This window comes from Aquila chrysaetos, chromosome 5 (genome assembly GCF_900496995.4).
Source record: "Aquila chrysaetos chrysaetos chromosome 5, bAquChr1.4, whole genome shotgun sequence".
Lineage (NCBI taxonomy): Eukaryota > Metazoa > Chordata > Aves > Accipitriformes > Accipitridae > Aquila > Aquila chrysaetos.
In genome coordinates this window covers 39756079-39769139 of record NC_044008.1, presented here as the reverse complement: position 1 = coordinate 39769139, position 13061 = coordinate 39756079, and the positions used below count along the sequence as shown (strand labels likewise).

At 54.0% G+C, this 13061-nt stretch overlaps 2 protein-coding genes across 4 annotated transcripts in view; both read left to right on the top strand.

Moving 5' to 3' along the window:
• Positions 1-11494, top strand: part of UBL7 (ubiquitin like 7) — a 33298-nt gene extending 21804 nt beyond the window's left edge. The window contains exon 13 of the transcript XR_005932350.1: positions 11365-11494. The gene's annotated coding sequence lies outside the window, so the exon portion shown is untranslated. The remainder of the gene's footprint in view (positions 1-11364) is intronic.
• Positions 1-13061, top strand: part of SEMA7A (semaphorin 7A (John Milton Hagen blood group)) — a 32000-nt gene that overhangs the window by 9132 nt on the left and 9807 nt on the right. For all 3 annotated transcript variants that reach the window (XM_041123363.1, XM_030014251.2, XM_030014250.2), the window contains 3 exons: positions 11365-11498; positions 12425-12475; positions 12782-12877. In XM_041123363.1, the coding sequence (XP_040979297.1) occupies positions 11365-11498; positions 12425-12475; positions 12782-12877 (281 nt within the window). The remainder of the gene's footprint in view (positions 1-11364; positions 11499-12424; positions 12476-12781; positions 12878-13061) is intronic.

The following is a 13061-nucleotide window of genomic DNA, read 5'->3' as shown; positions in this document are numbered from 1 at the left end:
GAGGCTGGAAGCTGGAGGGTTCTGAGCTGGTGTGTAGCTCACAGGAGATAAGCAGGTCCCGCGGGGGGAAAGAAAGATTATACGCTTGACCCTTGGCTGCTTTGACTGGGTAAACTGGCTCTAGCCTGCCCTGGGTCACAGGAGGGGAGTTGAAATGGCAGTTCCTGGAAACCGCCCACGCTGCCCATAGTAGCTCCTGGGCTTTGCCAAGCTCAGCCACCTCTCCTTGCCCTGGGAAAATTGTGCCAGCAAGCATCTGAGTGCTGTAGGAGCTATTCTAGGAGCTCTTCAAGCCCACTGCTGTAATGGTGCTGCGTTCAGCTAGCAAAGGAAGAGAGCTGATCAGAGATGAGGCTGAACTAATACTGATGGGGAGTGCTGGCAAAATGAGAGATTGTGGTGCTAGCACCAGCTTTTACTCCTCAGTGACAGCGGCACTGTTTTCTCAGGAGCCATGGTCCCATGGGTGTGAAACATCTTTGTAGGACGGTTTCACATGAAGCTCTCAGAGCATCAACATTTCCAGGAGAAAGCTTCTCACTTTCCCAGCAATGCAATTTTCTGCAGAAGGCTCATTTTCACAGGGTGGGTGATGCTGGTATCATAAAATGTTGGTTGAAAATATTTTTTGCTCTGCGCAGATTGAAAAAGAAAAACCAAACAAACCAAGCGAGTGAATCACAACCACCTCCTCTTGCAAGAGCGTGACACAAAAACAACAGGCATGGGCAAACTAATAAAAGTTGTGGCTGCTGAAGTGAAATGCTTAGGGCTGGGAAAGACTGCCAGAGGCAAATTGCTGACCCACTGCCCAGCTCTGTGCCAGCCCTCGGGCTGATTCAGGGTCAGAATTGCAGAAAATTGGCCCGGGGAGGTATCCTGTAGTTGATGTAGTCAGGCTCGGTGCCTTAAAGCAGGACAAACTAAATCTAAGCCTGAGTACTTGAGTACAAACTAAATCTAAGCACTGACTACAAGATGCTTTTTAAAGAAGCTTGTATCCGGAAAAAGGGCTGGAAGGTGAGTTAGAAGGAAGAAATTGCTTGTTTTGCAGCCAGCTCTCTCCTGTTGAGCTACATCCTATGGTGTGCGGCTATTTCTGGTTGTTCCAAGAATAGGACTTGTTCCTGCTGTTGGGCACTCTTTTCTTTTCAATCCCAGCTCCAGCCGGTGTAGTAGGCTGTGTCTAACCGTGTCTGGTGTGATAGAGAAATGCTGTAAGAGTGCCACAGGAGCTGGATGTGGAAGCATCTCCTACCATTTCTACTAATTTCAGAGCACCTTAAGTCTGGAGCAACAGGCTTTGTATAATAAACCTAATGTTGCCCTTAATGATAGCTCTAGTGCTGGAACTATTCAGTGCCCAGTTTGAACCCTGTTGACTGGTGTCAGCATCCTCCTGCAACGATGGCTCCACATCTAGTTACCCACTTGGGTTAAGTTATTCTCCTTCATCAGGCATGTGTGTACTGGGAGGGAGAGGGCAGTGCAAGTTTAAGGAGCTGTAGGAGTTTCCTTGGGGAACGCATGGACAGTCCCAGGCAGACACCTGCCCTTGGTCTGCTCACAACAACCGTGGCCATGGGTTTGCTCCTATCTTGGATAACGCGAGTTTTGGAAAGTCTGATCTGAGCGTCTGGTTTCAAACGACTGACTGTAATGCGGCGGTTTGGCTTTCCAAGTCTGAGTAATGCGGTGCTGCAGCCAAAGATGGACGAGAGAAGAATGGATATTGTGTGTTCCTGCTGCTGGTGGGGGTCAAGCGGGCAGAATGGGGGTGCTAGGAAGGTCTGCATGGCTTTCCCCGGCACAAACCAAGAAGGCTGTGGGGCTGAGACCTAGCTGATATTCATTACAGGGGTGGGAAGCCTACAGCAGCAGGTAGGAGGGCTGCAAAGAGCATGACGGGGCCCTTCCCAATCTAGTGAGGAAGTCCCTTTGCTGCATGCATAATCTCATTCTATAGGGAACTGAAACTTCATCGTCGCTGCAGAGCCAGAGATCTTTCTTCCCACCTTTAAACCTCTGCAGGTTCCATGGGGGGACTGCACAGGTCCCCTTACCCTGTGTCTACCTCCTGGCTAGCCTCCCCTGGGCTGGGAGGAAAGGGCATGTGCTTGAGAAGGGTTTCTCAGCTGCCCTGCCCTAACCAGCAGCAGGGAGGTAGGAGATGGCTGCCAATTAAGCTAAAAGGTAAAGCGGCTGTTTTGCTGGTGGATGCTCATAGAGGTGCTCGGGGCAATTTTTATCCTGGAAGGCTTTTTATGATAAATCAGTCTCTGGAAACTGATCTTCCTAGTGGGAGGGGCAGCCGTGCTCTCCAGATAGCAGCTCTCCTGCTAAAACCATCCTTTGTTGTTCTGTCGTTGTTCCAGTGACCATATAATAAAATACCATAATCACAGGCCGAAGTTCCCCAGCTTCCAGCAGGAACACGGCACAGCTCAGGACTGTCATTACAGAGAACGGCTTTTGGAAGGTAACAAAACCTGGCTCTAAATTTAGCACCTGCAATCCGTAGGGTGCAGCAAGCAGCTTGGCTTCGGGGCTGGTAGGGAAAAATGTACCTGCTAGATGACAAGCTGCACCCGTGAAATCAAAGGCTCTGGACTCATCTTGCAGTGGCACAGGCTTCAGTGCTGCATAATTTTGGGGGGGTGAGCATGCAGAGGGGGCCAGGGGATATTGGTAATGCGTTAGCGTGCGTAGAAAACATTGCCATGCCTGTCATGTAGTCATTTTGTGTTTAAAAAGGGGAAATCTATCTTTCCCGGAGCACGAAGCACTCTGGTTTGAGCTTTCAGAGGGTAAGTGGGGCCCTACAGTGCTGCCCATGTTCACGAAGCTCTGCCTGATGGCAGAGGCTTTGAATTCAAGACTTGTTCCTTCCTGGCTGCAGGTTAGGGGTCTCTTTTGTTGCTTGCTGAGTGGGCATTTGGGACCGCTGCCGGCCCTGGCTCCGGCTTGGAGGCCCCTCGCAAAGGAGATATAGGCTGCATAGCTCTCAGAAGAGCTTTTGAGCAGGCATGCCCATGCCCAGCAGCTGGGTTACCAAACCAAGAGGTTTTTTTTCCTCTTTCTTCCTGCCCTAGCTCACCCCTGCGCTGAATACTGCTGCCTGCTGCCAAGACGCTCCAGAGCTTACCAGAAATAGAGTGGAAATCATTAATGCGCCAGAATATTTGCCTTCTGTAGTGTAACTCTAAAAAAGCATATTTGTCTAGTTAGAGTGTACTCTGCGAGCTTGAGCCTTTCTGCTGCGCTAGTGCAGCCCTCCTGGGCATTTGGATTGCGCACAGGCTGAGAGCTTTTGTAGGATATATCCCCGATAACGTGGGCTGGATTGTTTCCTCCGCTCTGGAGCATTTTGCTATTGACGGCAGGGATCTCTTGAGGGCAGCAGAAAGCAGACGCACGAGCCCCCCATGATTGTAGGGTCTTCAGGAGCAGCTGGGGAAGAAGCCAAAGAAAAGGCAAGCAGCTTCGTATAGTGGCGGCCAGGAATGTAGCTTGGACAAGGGTGAAAAAGTCCCATTGCGGAGAGGATGAAGATGTTACCGATATATCCATGGCTTTCCTCCTTCCTTTGGAGGGGTGCTTAGAGGGAGTCGGAAGCAGTTGGAGAGGGGTGTAAGAAGATAGCGTGAGCTTTCTTGGCGTGTCTCCAAACTGTCTTCAGGGAGAGACAGGATGAGAAATACCAAACTGATTAAACCCGTTGCTCTGACTTGCTGCGAGTTTAAAATAAGAAAGAGGAGTGAAATGTGGAAGGCAGTCAGGTCTGGGTTTGAGTAATGTGGGCTTCCCAGCTGCATGTCTCCCCTCTGTGCTTTCACACCTCTTCTGGGTTTCCCACCAGTGCATGGATGCCTGTGCAAGGGTTTAGGGCTACGCATCCCCGCCGATGCTCTCCAGCCTCCTGCGGGTTGCCCGTGCTGCCCAATGCTGGGCTAACTGGTTCTCCACATGAAGGACAATGGTCACAAATGGAAAACGAAAAGGAGAGCAGCGCACAGCCCAAGCCCTCACTCTCAGCTGTGCTGCTTTCGGGAACCAAACCGCAGTATTTCCTACAGGATGGAGGGCATGGGAAAATTACAGTCAGGGCTTTTACCTGCCCTGGGCTGATGAAAGCACTTTGCCTTTCCTGGGAAACCATTTTACTTTATCCTTTCTGGGCACACACATGCTCTTGGGACGCGTCCGTGGGAGTGTCTGGCTAAAGCAAAGGCAGCTGCTCTGACCTCAGTGTTGCTGCCCTACCTGGCCAGTGCCCTTCCTGCCCTACTGGGAGAGGCTGCGTTGGTTATGAAATATGTAGGACATGACTGATGCCTGTGCCAGACCTTGTTTTGATCCATTTTCCGGACCCTGCCCTTTGCAGAGCTGCTGGTCACAGCCGGTGACTGCTCTTGGACTTTGGCAGTTAGCACTAGAAATGAGCGTACCTGTGTTTCGTCAGTGGTTTTCCTGCTTGCGCTGTGTGCTCGGCGCAGGAAGAGGAGAGATTTAAGCAGCGTGGCTGCCGTGTCAGGCTCTCTTGGGGGGCACGAGGCGAGGGTCCCCCCATGGCAGGGAGCTGTGTGGCCCCTAGGAGAGCACAGAGAGCTTTAAGGAGCAGGAAATGCATGCCCGTGTCTGGTCCCGCTTCAGCAAGAGACATTTTTAGCACTCTTTGTGGTCGCTTGGTTTCCGCTGCTGCTCCCCCAGTGCCTTTTGGCCTGTGGCAGACTAATACTACAGAGGAGTTTTGGGGGGGTGCCTGCAAGCATCCTGAAAAGAAGGCAGGGGAGAGGGGAGACTGGGAGAGGAAGGCAGGCAGCACAAAACCCTTCTGAGACGTGCCAGCCACCGGACTGATGGGCGCCAGCTCGTAGCCATGCTCCCAGTCTGCCACGTTGTGCCAAGCTGAATAGGTAGGGGACAGGGAGGGAGTGAAAGGGGGGCAAGGATGATATTTGGCCCTGGGAGGGCTCTGGAGGGAGCTCTTAGGGCCCCAGGATAGAAATCTATAGGGAATGGGGTTGTATTGGTTCTGTTCTTTTTATTTTGCTTTCTTTGAGAAATGACTGATGCTGGAGCATAGCTTGAACTGAAACGGTGCGGGGCTGCCCCCCACACCGAGTGATGTTCCCTGAGGGATGATCCTTCAGCCTATGCCTCTGCTTCCCCGGCGCTGAGTGGTGGCTGTAAGGATCCCGGTTCCCAGGGGTGCAGCTAAATCCCTCAGCAGTGTGCTGGTGGCATAAGCCGGGGAGAGGAGGGAATGACGGGCCAGGCTTTTTTGTGAGCAATGAGAAGGAAGTGGTTTCCCACACTGTATTGCCTTTTCACCCCTTTCTCAGAAACCCCTCCTGCAAAAGCGTATCATTTTCCACGAGGCGTGTTGGTTGGTGGCGTGTTGGGGACCTTGTATTTTACAGCCCTTCAATTACTCTGTGGCAGGTCAGAGCAAACCCTTCCTAGATGTCCCTCCTGGGTCGTGACAAATTGTTCCTATAACCCCTGCCCCCCCTGCCCCGTTTCTGCAGGAGCTGCCAGGTCCCAGAAACCTGTCAGACTGCTCAAGGTGACCATCCCCCGGGAGGGGATGGCTGGAGGGTGAGCGGGGCTCTGGGAGCACCTCCCCGGGCCGACTGTGGTTTCCTTGTGTCATATTGCTCCCTTCGGGCAAAATCATGGGGGAAAGAAAACCTAGCTGCTTGGTGAGCACAGCAGCTCCCCGTAGGCATACTTCTTCCTTCCAGAATGTCTCAACTTGGGAATTTATAGATCATCTAAAAAAAAAAAAAAAAAAAAAAATCCCACAGCTTGGCTTCTTGCCGGCATCTGTGGCAGAGCTGGGGAGACAGACGGCGCATGGCTCTTGGATGGGAGCAGTGTGGTTCGGTCCAGTCCTTCTCCCAGGGATGGAGGGGACCCATGGCAGCCCCGTGGGGTGTCTCCAGCCCTCTGGGGTGGGTGCTTTGACTCCCCATGCTCCCCTTGGAGGGGACTGTCTGCTGGTGGGGCTCCTGGGACTGCTATCTGGCCAAGCAGGTAGGAAGTACAGGGAACATCCTCCCAGTCTCGCCTGGGGGAGTAGTGAAACTGAAACTGAACTGCAGAGTGAGGTCAGAGCTGGGACTGGGAGTCCTCACCCCAAAGTGGGTGACTAAGGCAGTGGTCCCAAATCGCATTCCCAGCCCTTAAAGGAAAGCAGTCAATCTGCCCATGTTGGGCTGCTTGTCATGCATCCTGCATGTGCTGGGGAAGCGGGAGTGGAAGTGGGATCAGTGTCATCGAGTCAAGACGGCTCTCATGTTCCCAAAAGCGGGGTGGTGTGCAGGAGACCGGAGCACACAGTCAGCGCTGACTCACGGCCGGGCCTGCGTTGCTGGGGGATGAGGGCTTTTGGCACAGGTGTAGGGGACAAGACCCAGGGGACCCCCCCTGCATTGCTGGTCTGTGGGTCAGCACCGAGAAGGCAGCTTTTCCTTCTGCCATCGGAGCCAATCCCAGTCGGGTTGCGGCAGCAACGTGGCACTATCAAGGTCATAGTCTATTCAAGAAGGAAGGAAGAAATAAAACCTGGGAAATGACAAATTGTTTGGAGAATGAGGAAACCAGGAAAGGATCCAACCAGTGCCGTGATTCAGGCAGGAGTGTGCTCACTGTCAGACCTACAGGCAGCAGAGCAGGTGGCAGTGTCATCAGCGTCATGCCGGGGGGGATAGGATGCGTGACGGTGACGACTGACAGTGTTATAATGTGTTATAGTGAGAAGAATTCCTGGGGCTGCTGGGTGGATTGCCTGGGCGTCGGGGAGCACGGCGGTGCCAGAGACTTGGCTGTTTTTGCCGTGGTGGCGAGTTTCAGCGCTGCACCAGTTTAAATCCCGTTTTGCCATTTAGCAAGTGACCCAGTCCTGTGTCCCCATCGTATGGCAGCAGCAGGAGTTTGGGAGAACACAGGCAGCTTAGCTAAAGGAACTTCCCCCGCTCAGGGCAGCACAGACCCCGTGGTGTGGAGCGGGTAATGCCAGGGAGCAGATGAACCCCATACCCTGCCTGGTTTCCCCTCTTCATATTCCAAAGGGGGTCCCACTTAACAGGCATCTTATAAGCAGCAGATAAAGGATCTGCCTCTCGTCTGGCATCAGTGCTGCTCCCAAGAAGCAGCAGGTTCTTATCTCATCCTTCCCTTTTTATTTTTCCTGAGCTTTATTTCAGTTCCTTGTTTTAAAGTGCTGGCGCCAGAGCAGATTCACCTCCATTTTAGGGAGACGTAGTCCTCCCCCAGCATCAGTGAATTGTAGACACACAAAGACTCACCCGCTACCGGTGCTGGGAGCTGTGCAAGCCAGTGACTAAGCTGAGTGTCTGGGATGCCGGAGCCAGCTGCCAGACCGGGGAACGGTGGAGTGTGGAGGGGAGAAGGACAGCCGTAGCTGAGTCAGCCCTCTAGCCAGGATGAGAAATGGGTTGTTGAGTTTGCCTGCAAACGAGGCTGCACGCCCACGCTGCTTCTCTAGTTGTACATCTGTTCTGGAGGTGAGGAACACGCTCCCCCCCTGCACAAAGCTCTGGGATGCTCTGGGAGCCCAACCTTGCTGTGGTGCTGGGGAGGGCCAGGCTCTGCCCAGGCTCTTGGTGCCTTTTTGAAGGGGCTCCTGGACCCAAAGGGAGCCAGAGAGCCCTTCAGTGTGTCGTTAAATCTGGATTTGCCCAAACCATGTCTAGGGAGGCAGGCCCATTTCACCCTATCAGATGGGAAGCAGGATTGCTCTGTGTTGCTCTGTGTGTTTAGGATGGGTCCCCTTGCCCTCATCTCATCCAGAGCGTGTCCCTCTTCATTTCCCTCTTCCTTTGTTACCTTATGCTGCAGGCATCCTTCCAAAATGCACCGGGCTCCCTCCTTCTCCCCTATTTAATATTATTCTTCTTCTTCAATCTGGTCTAGTACTGTCCATCTCGCCTGCAAAGCACAAAGCCGCTCTTTCTCCCATTCATTCCTCCGGACTGGGGTTAGCATTTCAATTGACAATTGTGCCATTGATTTGCGCCCTGACGGTGGGGTTTGCAGTAAATGCCAGGCAAAGGGACTCAGCGGGGTTAGCGAGGCTCTGGAAATGAGCCCTGTGTCTTCTGAAGCTCCGGACTCGATTTCGGAGGGAGGGTGGCGGCAGGGTCATGCCTTCCTCCTTCCAGGGGGGCGAGCCTTTCTTTGCAGTGTCAAAAGCAGCCTTGGGCTTGCTAGGAGAGGCATGTCCCCTTCTTTGGGGCCATAGTGTGGGCCATTAGATGCCCTCTGCCTTGTCATCTCTGGTTCTTGAAGCCATTTATACCCCAGTCTGGGGGTGCAGGGTTGCTCCCCCTGATCCTGCCAGGCAAGAAGCAGAGGCGAAGGGGATCAAACCATTTGCCTAAGCCGAGCTGTTTAAGGCAGAGCAGGGGCTGAAGGCTAGCTTTGCAGGTCAGCTGGAGGGCTGATGCAGAGGCAGAGGGACCCCAGCACCCGCTCGTGGAAACACCTTTAAAAGGCTCCCTTCCAGTTCAAGTTAAATCAGTGCTGGAGCCACAAACACGCTTCTGGGCCCTGGCTAGCAGAGCTGTTTACTCTCAGCTTAGTGATTCAGTGCAGTCCCTGGGGAGCAGTAGGATAAATAATACGTTGGCGCCAACCAAATTATTGTTTTGGGCTTGTTTCTGGCTGTTTGGAGAGAAGTGTGTCCTTGCAGGTTGGCACAGTTCTCAGAGCTGAGCTTAAGAGAGAAGCAGTGTTGTGAAAATAAAACTCAAAATGAAACCAAAGGTAACGGGATCACATGGGGCTGAAGTGTGCAAAAGGGTGAGGTGGAGGAAGAGGAGTGGGCAATGGCTGCAAGTGTATATTTTCCCAGATTAGCAGCAAGTTTAGGGGCTGGGCTGGAGGTTTGAAAACAAGAGCAAAGTTTGCTAAGTCCGATCAGACCTGCTTGTGGCGTGTTGGTGATGGGTTGTGCTGGCAGTGGTAGTTGGATGGGGGAGAAGGGCTTTAGGGGCTCCCGTGTGTGGGGGCTGTTGCCTGCCTGCTCTGCAGGTTGGGCCAAGAGGGGGATTTTGAGCACTGCTGGGAAGGGGGCTGGTGAAAAGGTGATTAGTCCTCTCCTCCCCAGCAAGCATAGCCTGAATCTCTGGCTGGTGTGGTGCCCAGGCTAGCTGGCATGCCTGGCTGGCTTCCCGCTTGTAGGGCTACTTAGGCAAATGAGTTGCATAGTCACTCGGAAGAGACTTGATGCCAGCTTCTCCAACAGGCAAAGTACGTGCTCAGGGAGGGGACGGGGAGCAGGCAGGGACTGTCATCCAGCTGGGCTTTCCTGGCTGTGGGGTCCTGTCTGCTGAATCCCCCTCTGCTGCCGGGCAGCCCCATGGCCCCTGTCCCGCCGTACAGGGGAAGGGCAGCCCAGAGGTGCTGCGTTAGCAAGAAGCCACGGGCTGGAGGGCGCAGATGGTTTCTGTACCGTGGCACACCTTCACCCTCTCTCTTTGTGGCTGAGGTGCCCTTGTGAAACGGTGGCCCGTGGGTCTGGTAGGGTTTCCCATCACAAGGTGGTGGCTGGCAACATCCCCTGGTAGCCAAGCCGGGGATGGGAAAGCCTTGCTGGCTGGGTGTCATTTAACCCCACAGGGATTAGAGACCACGAGGAGGTACGACCAGCGCTTTGGAGAGAAAAGCCATAAATCAAGCAGGCATTCAGCAGCCCCAGTGACCTCTAACAAGTCTTTTTTACTTTTGGCTCTGCGGAGCCTTGGCAGGACCCCTGCGTGGCATGCTTCGGGCAGAGGGGGAGTGCTGGACTGTGCAAAGATTGTCCTTTGCCCGTCCTGCCAAGTGCCCCTATAAATAGAGAGGGACACGTGCCACTGATTAATTGCCTGTCTGTGCAGGCAGCCAGCTCCCGAGGCAGACGCAGCCTTTGTCTGTCTGCTGGGAGCAGCAGCACTTGCCAGGAGAGGGGCCCCCTCTTCTCTGGAAAAGGGAAAAGAGGGAGAGATGAAAACGGAGTGCCCTGTCTCGCTAAGCAGAGGTCAGTCCCGATCGGAGACTTTTCCCCCTCGGAGGAGCAATCCCTCTCACGTCATTGCTGCAGACGACGGCGGGGGACAGGGTAGCCTACGGCAGTGCACGTGTGCCACGTGCATTGCACCCCGCTGCGGAGCTGGGCCCCGGCATGGCTGCTCAAAGCTGCCCAGATGCGGCTGTACCATCCCGGAGAGGGATGCAGGACCAGCGGGGCCCATCGAGGGACAGCAAAAACCCCAAGGGAGGAGGTTCACAACTGCGCTGCCCTGCAGGGCCGGCCTCCCGCACCGCAGCTGGCAAGACAGAGGCGAAGGGAGGATGTTTTTAGGAAAGAGGAGCTGGAAAAGCCAGAAGGTGAAAGAGAGGAGGACAGGCAGTTCTTCCTCCCAGCTGGACCTGGAAAGCTTCCCGTCTGCAGCAACTGGTTGTGACACAGGTCCTAGGTCTTGCAGTTCACTTCTTGTTCACGTCTGGGGCGTGCAGCCCATGAGTTGTGGCTTTGTGTGCACCCTTCCCCTGTCGCACGTGGGCTCTGGCCTGGGGGCTCCAAACCTTGTCCATCCCTCCTGGCCTTTGCAGGGAGGATGCTGACAGTGCAGCTGGAGACCCGTGAGGAGAGGTGTGATGCTGGGCTGTGGCTGGGAGGAGATGATCTACCCCATGGGCACGGGGAGGTTGACCCCCAGCTGCAAGGCAACACAGCAGCTCCTGTCCCGTTCAGCCAGATAAGAACTCACAGCTCCAATTAAGCATGTGCAAGGTCCCAAAGCAGGGCACAAAAAGCTGCAGGCATGTCAAATGCAGGAGGGTGCGGGAGCTAAATCTACGAGGCAGTTGCCTGGGGTGGTTGTCAGAGGAGGGCCAGAGAGGGGAGGGAGCTCTTCATCTCAAAGCTGGGAGGCAGGAGGCACTCGGCCATTAGAGCAGGTGGGAAGGCAGCGCTCACTTGGCTGCTGCAGAGCCAGTTCTAAGTCACTTTGAGCTTCTGCTCTCCTACAAGAGCTCCGGCAGCGAAGTTTCCCTTCCTCCTCCACCACCACCAGCCCTGCAGGGGCCAGGCGGGGCCATGCCATTGTGCAGCTCCCCTGTCCCCTGGGGCCAAGGGGACAATAGCTCAGCTCTGAGCCTGGGAGCTGCGTTTCCCTGGCTGCCTGGCGCTGGGCCAGCCATCCCGGAGGGCCCTTAGCCCCGAGTCCTTGTTTTTCTCATCACTCGCACGTAGAACATTGAAAGGGAGTCGATCAGCCTGAGCTGGCTGCGGGTACTCTCTGCAGTCTGCTGCAGTTCCCCTGACGAGTGTCTCCTCTGTGCTGTTTCTAGGTGCAAAAGAGTATGTATTTCCCAGGAGTGAGAAGTACCCAGTCTTCTATCATAATGAAAACAGCTCAGCCATCTACATTGGCGGAGAAGGAAAGCTTTATTACTACGACTTTGCAACCTATGAGAACCACACGGTAAGGATGCTCTGCTAACAAGTTTGGCTTTGGAGCCCTATAAGAAAGTGTCCAGCATTCGTGTCTCAGCCCAAACGCTAGATACCTTGCTCAGTGTCTTTGCCAGCAGCAAAGCCAGGCCTAGAATGGTCTGGACTCTGCCCAGCCTGCCTCATCCATCTGGAAGCCGCAATGATAGTATGATGAATGGCTGCAGCAAGGGGGAAGTCTATAGTAGCTGTGGGTGGGTTCTTCCCAGGTTGTGATCCTCCTAAGGTCTTTGCTGCCCCAGAGGGAGGATTTTTCCAGTGAGGGACCCTTTCTTTAGTGTGAGAAGGGTTGCTCAGAGTCATGTCACTGGGGAGAAGCTAAGCTCCCATCCCTTTCTGTTGTTGGAGCCCGGGCTGCTTTTCCTCAAAAGCAGGAGGTTCTGGATCAGCTGGGCACTGAGTAAATACAGCAGGAAAACCCTCCAGTTGGCTTTCTCATGACCCCTTCTTGTCCTTCTCAAACAAGCCAGTTGCTGAAGTTTGGGCTCAGATACGTCCCTTCTTGGTCCCAGGAACAGTGGGGTTCAAGTGTCCCAGCCCTCAGACACCATCACCCACTATTGAACACCCATTCCCCGCAATGACAGATCCTTTCCCAAAATCCTTTGGAGAGCAGCCCAGGCTGGCTGCCAGTCATGCCTGCCGCTTTGGCCCTGCATCCCCACTTCTCCCCATCACCCTGAGGTCCTGAGAGATCCAGCCCAGCCTCCCCAAGGGTTTTCAAATGCTGAGGCAGGGAAAAGGGCTGTGTTGCAGTGTTCAGTGACCTTCTCGCCGACGTGCTTGCTTTGCTTCTTGTGAAGAGAGTGACTGGCATGTAGTGCATGGGGCCGAGCCCAAGTCAGCTGGCTTTTAAAGGGAAGGAATTAAAGCATATCTCTTTCTCTTTTATCCTAGGAAGACTTCCCAGTGAAAAATGAAGGACAGTGCATGATGCCTGGAAGTTTGGTAGGTCCTACCTGTGATGGTAGCATGTGGAACAGCTGGATGGGTGAGGGTTGGAGGACTTGGGTTGAAGGACTGCTGAGGAAGGAACTGTGTATGGTCCTCACGTGCTGTCTTTGGGTGAAGACCTCCAGTACCTGTGGAGCAGGAGATCAGATGAGATGCTACTAGTTTCCTTCTCTGGTTTTAAGACCCACGAAAAAACTAGGAAGCCATATAGCAGTGCGCTTGGTAGTGCTGTGGGCTTGGAGCTGTGGGGCTGTGCTCTGCCATTTGCAGCTGCTCACGCTCCTCTTCTTTCTCTTGCAGGAGGACAATAAAAATTACCTCACATTAGTGGAGAAGTATGGAGACGGGATGTTGGTGTGTGGGACTGGTGCCTGCGCTCCCACCTGTTGGAACTTGGTATGCTGTGGCCACCTGTGATGGGACCAGAGCAAAGCACTTGCTGTTTTGTTTTGTGCTGTCTCCATCTGTAAAATGGTGCCCCGATCCCCACTCCTTCTCAGAGTGCTCTGAAATGCCCAAATGCCAACTCCCTCGAGGAGCTTATGGTGACAGCATGGGACAGCCTGCATGAGCAGAGGTC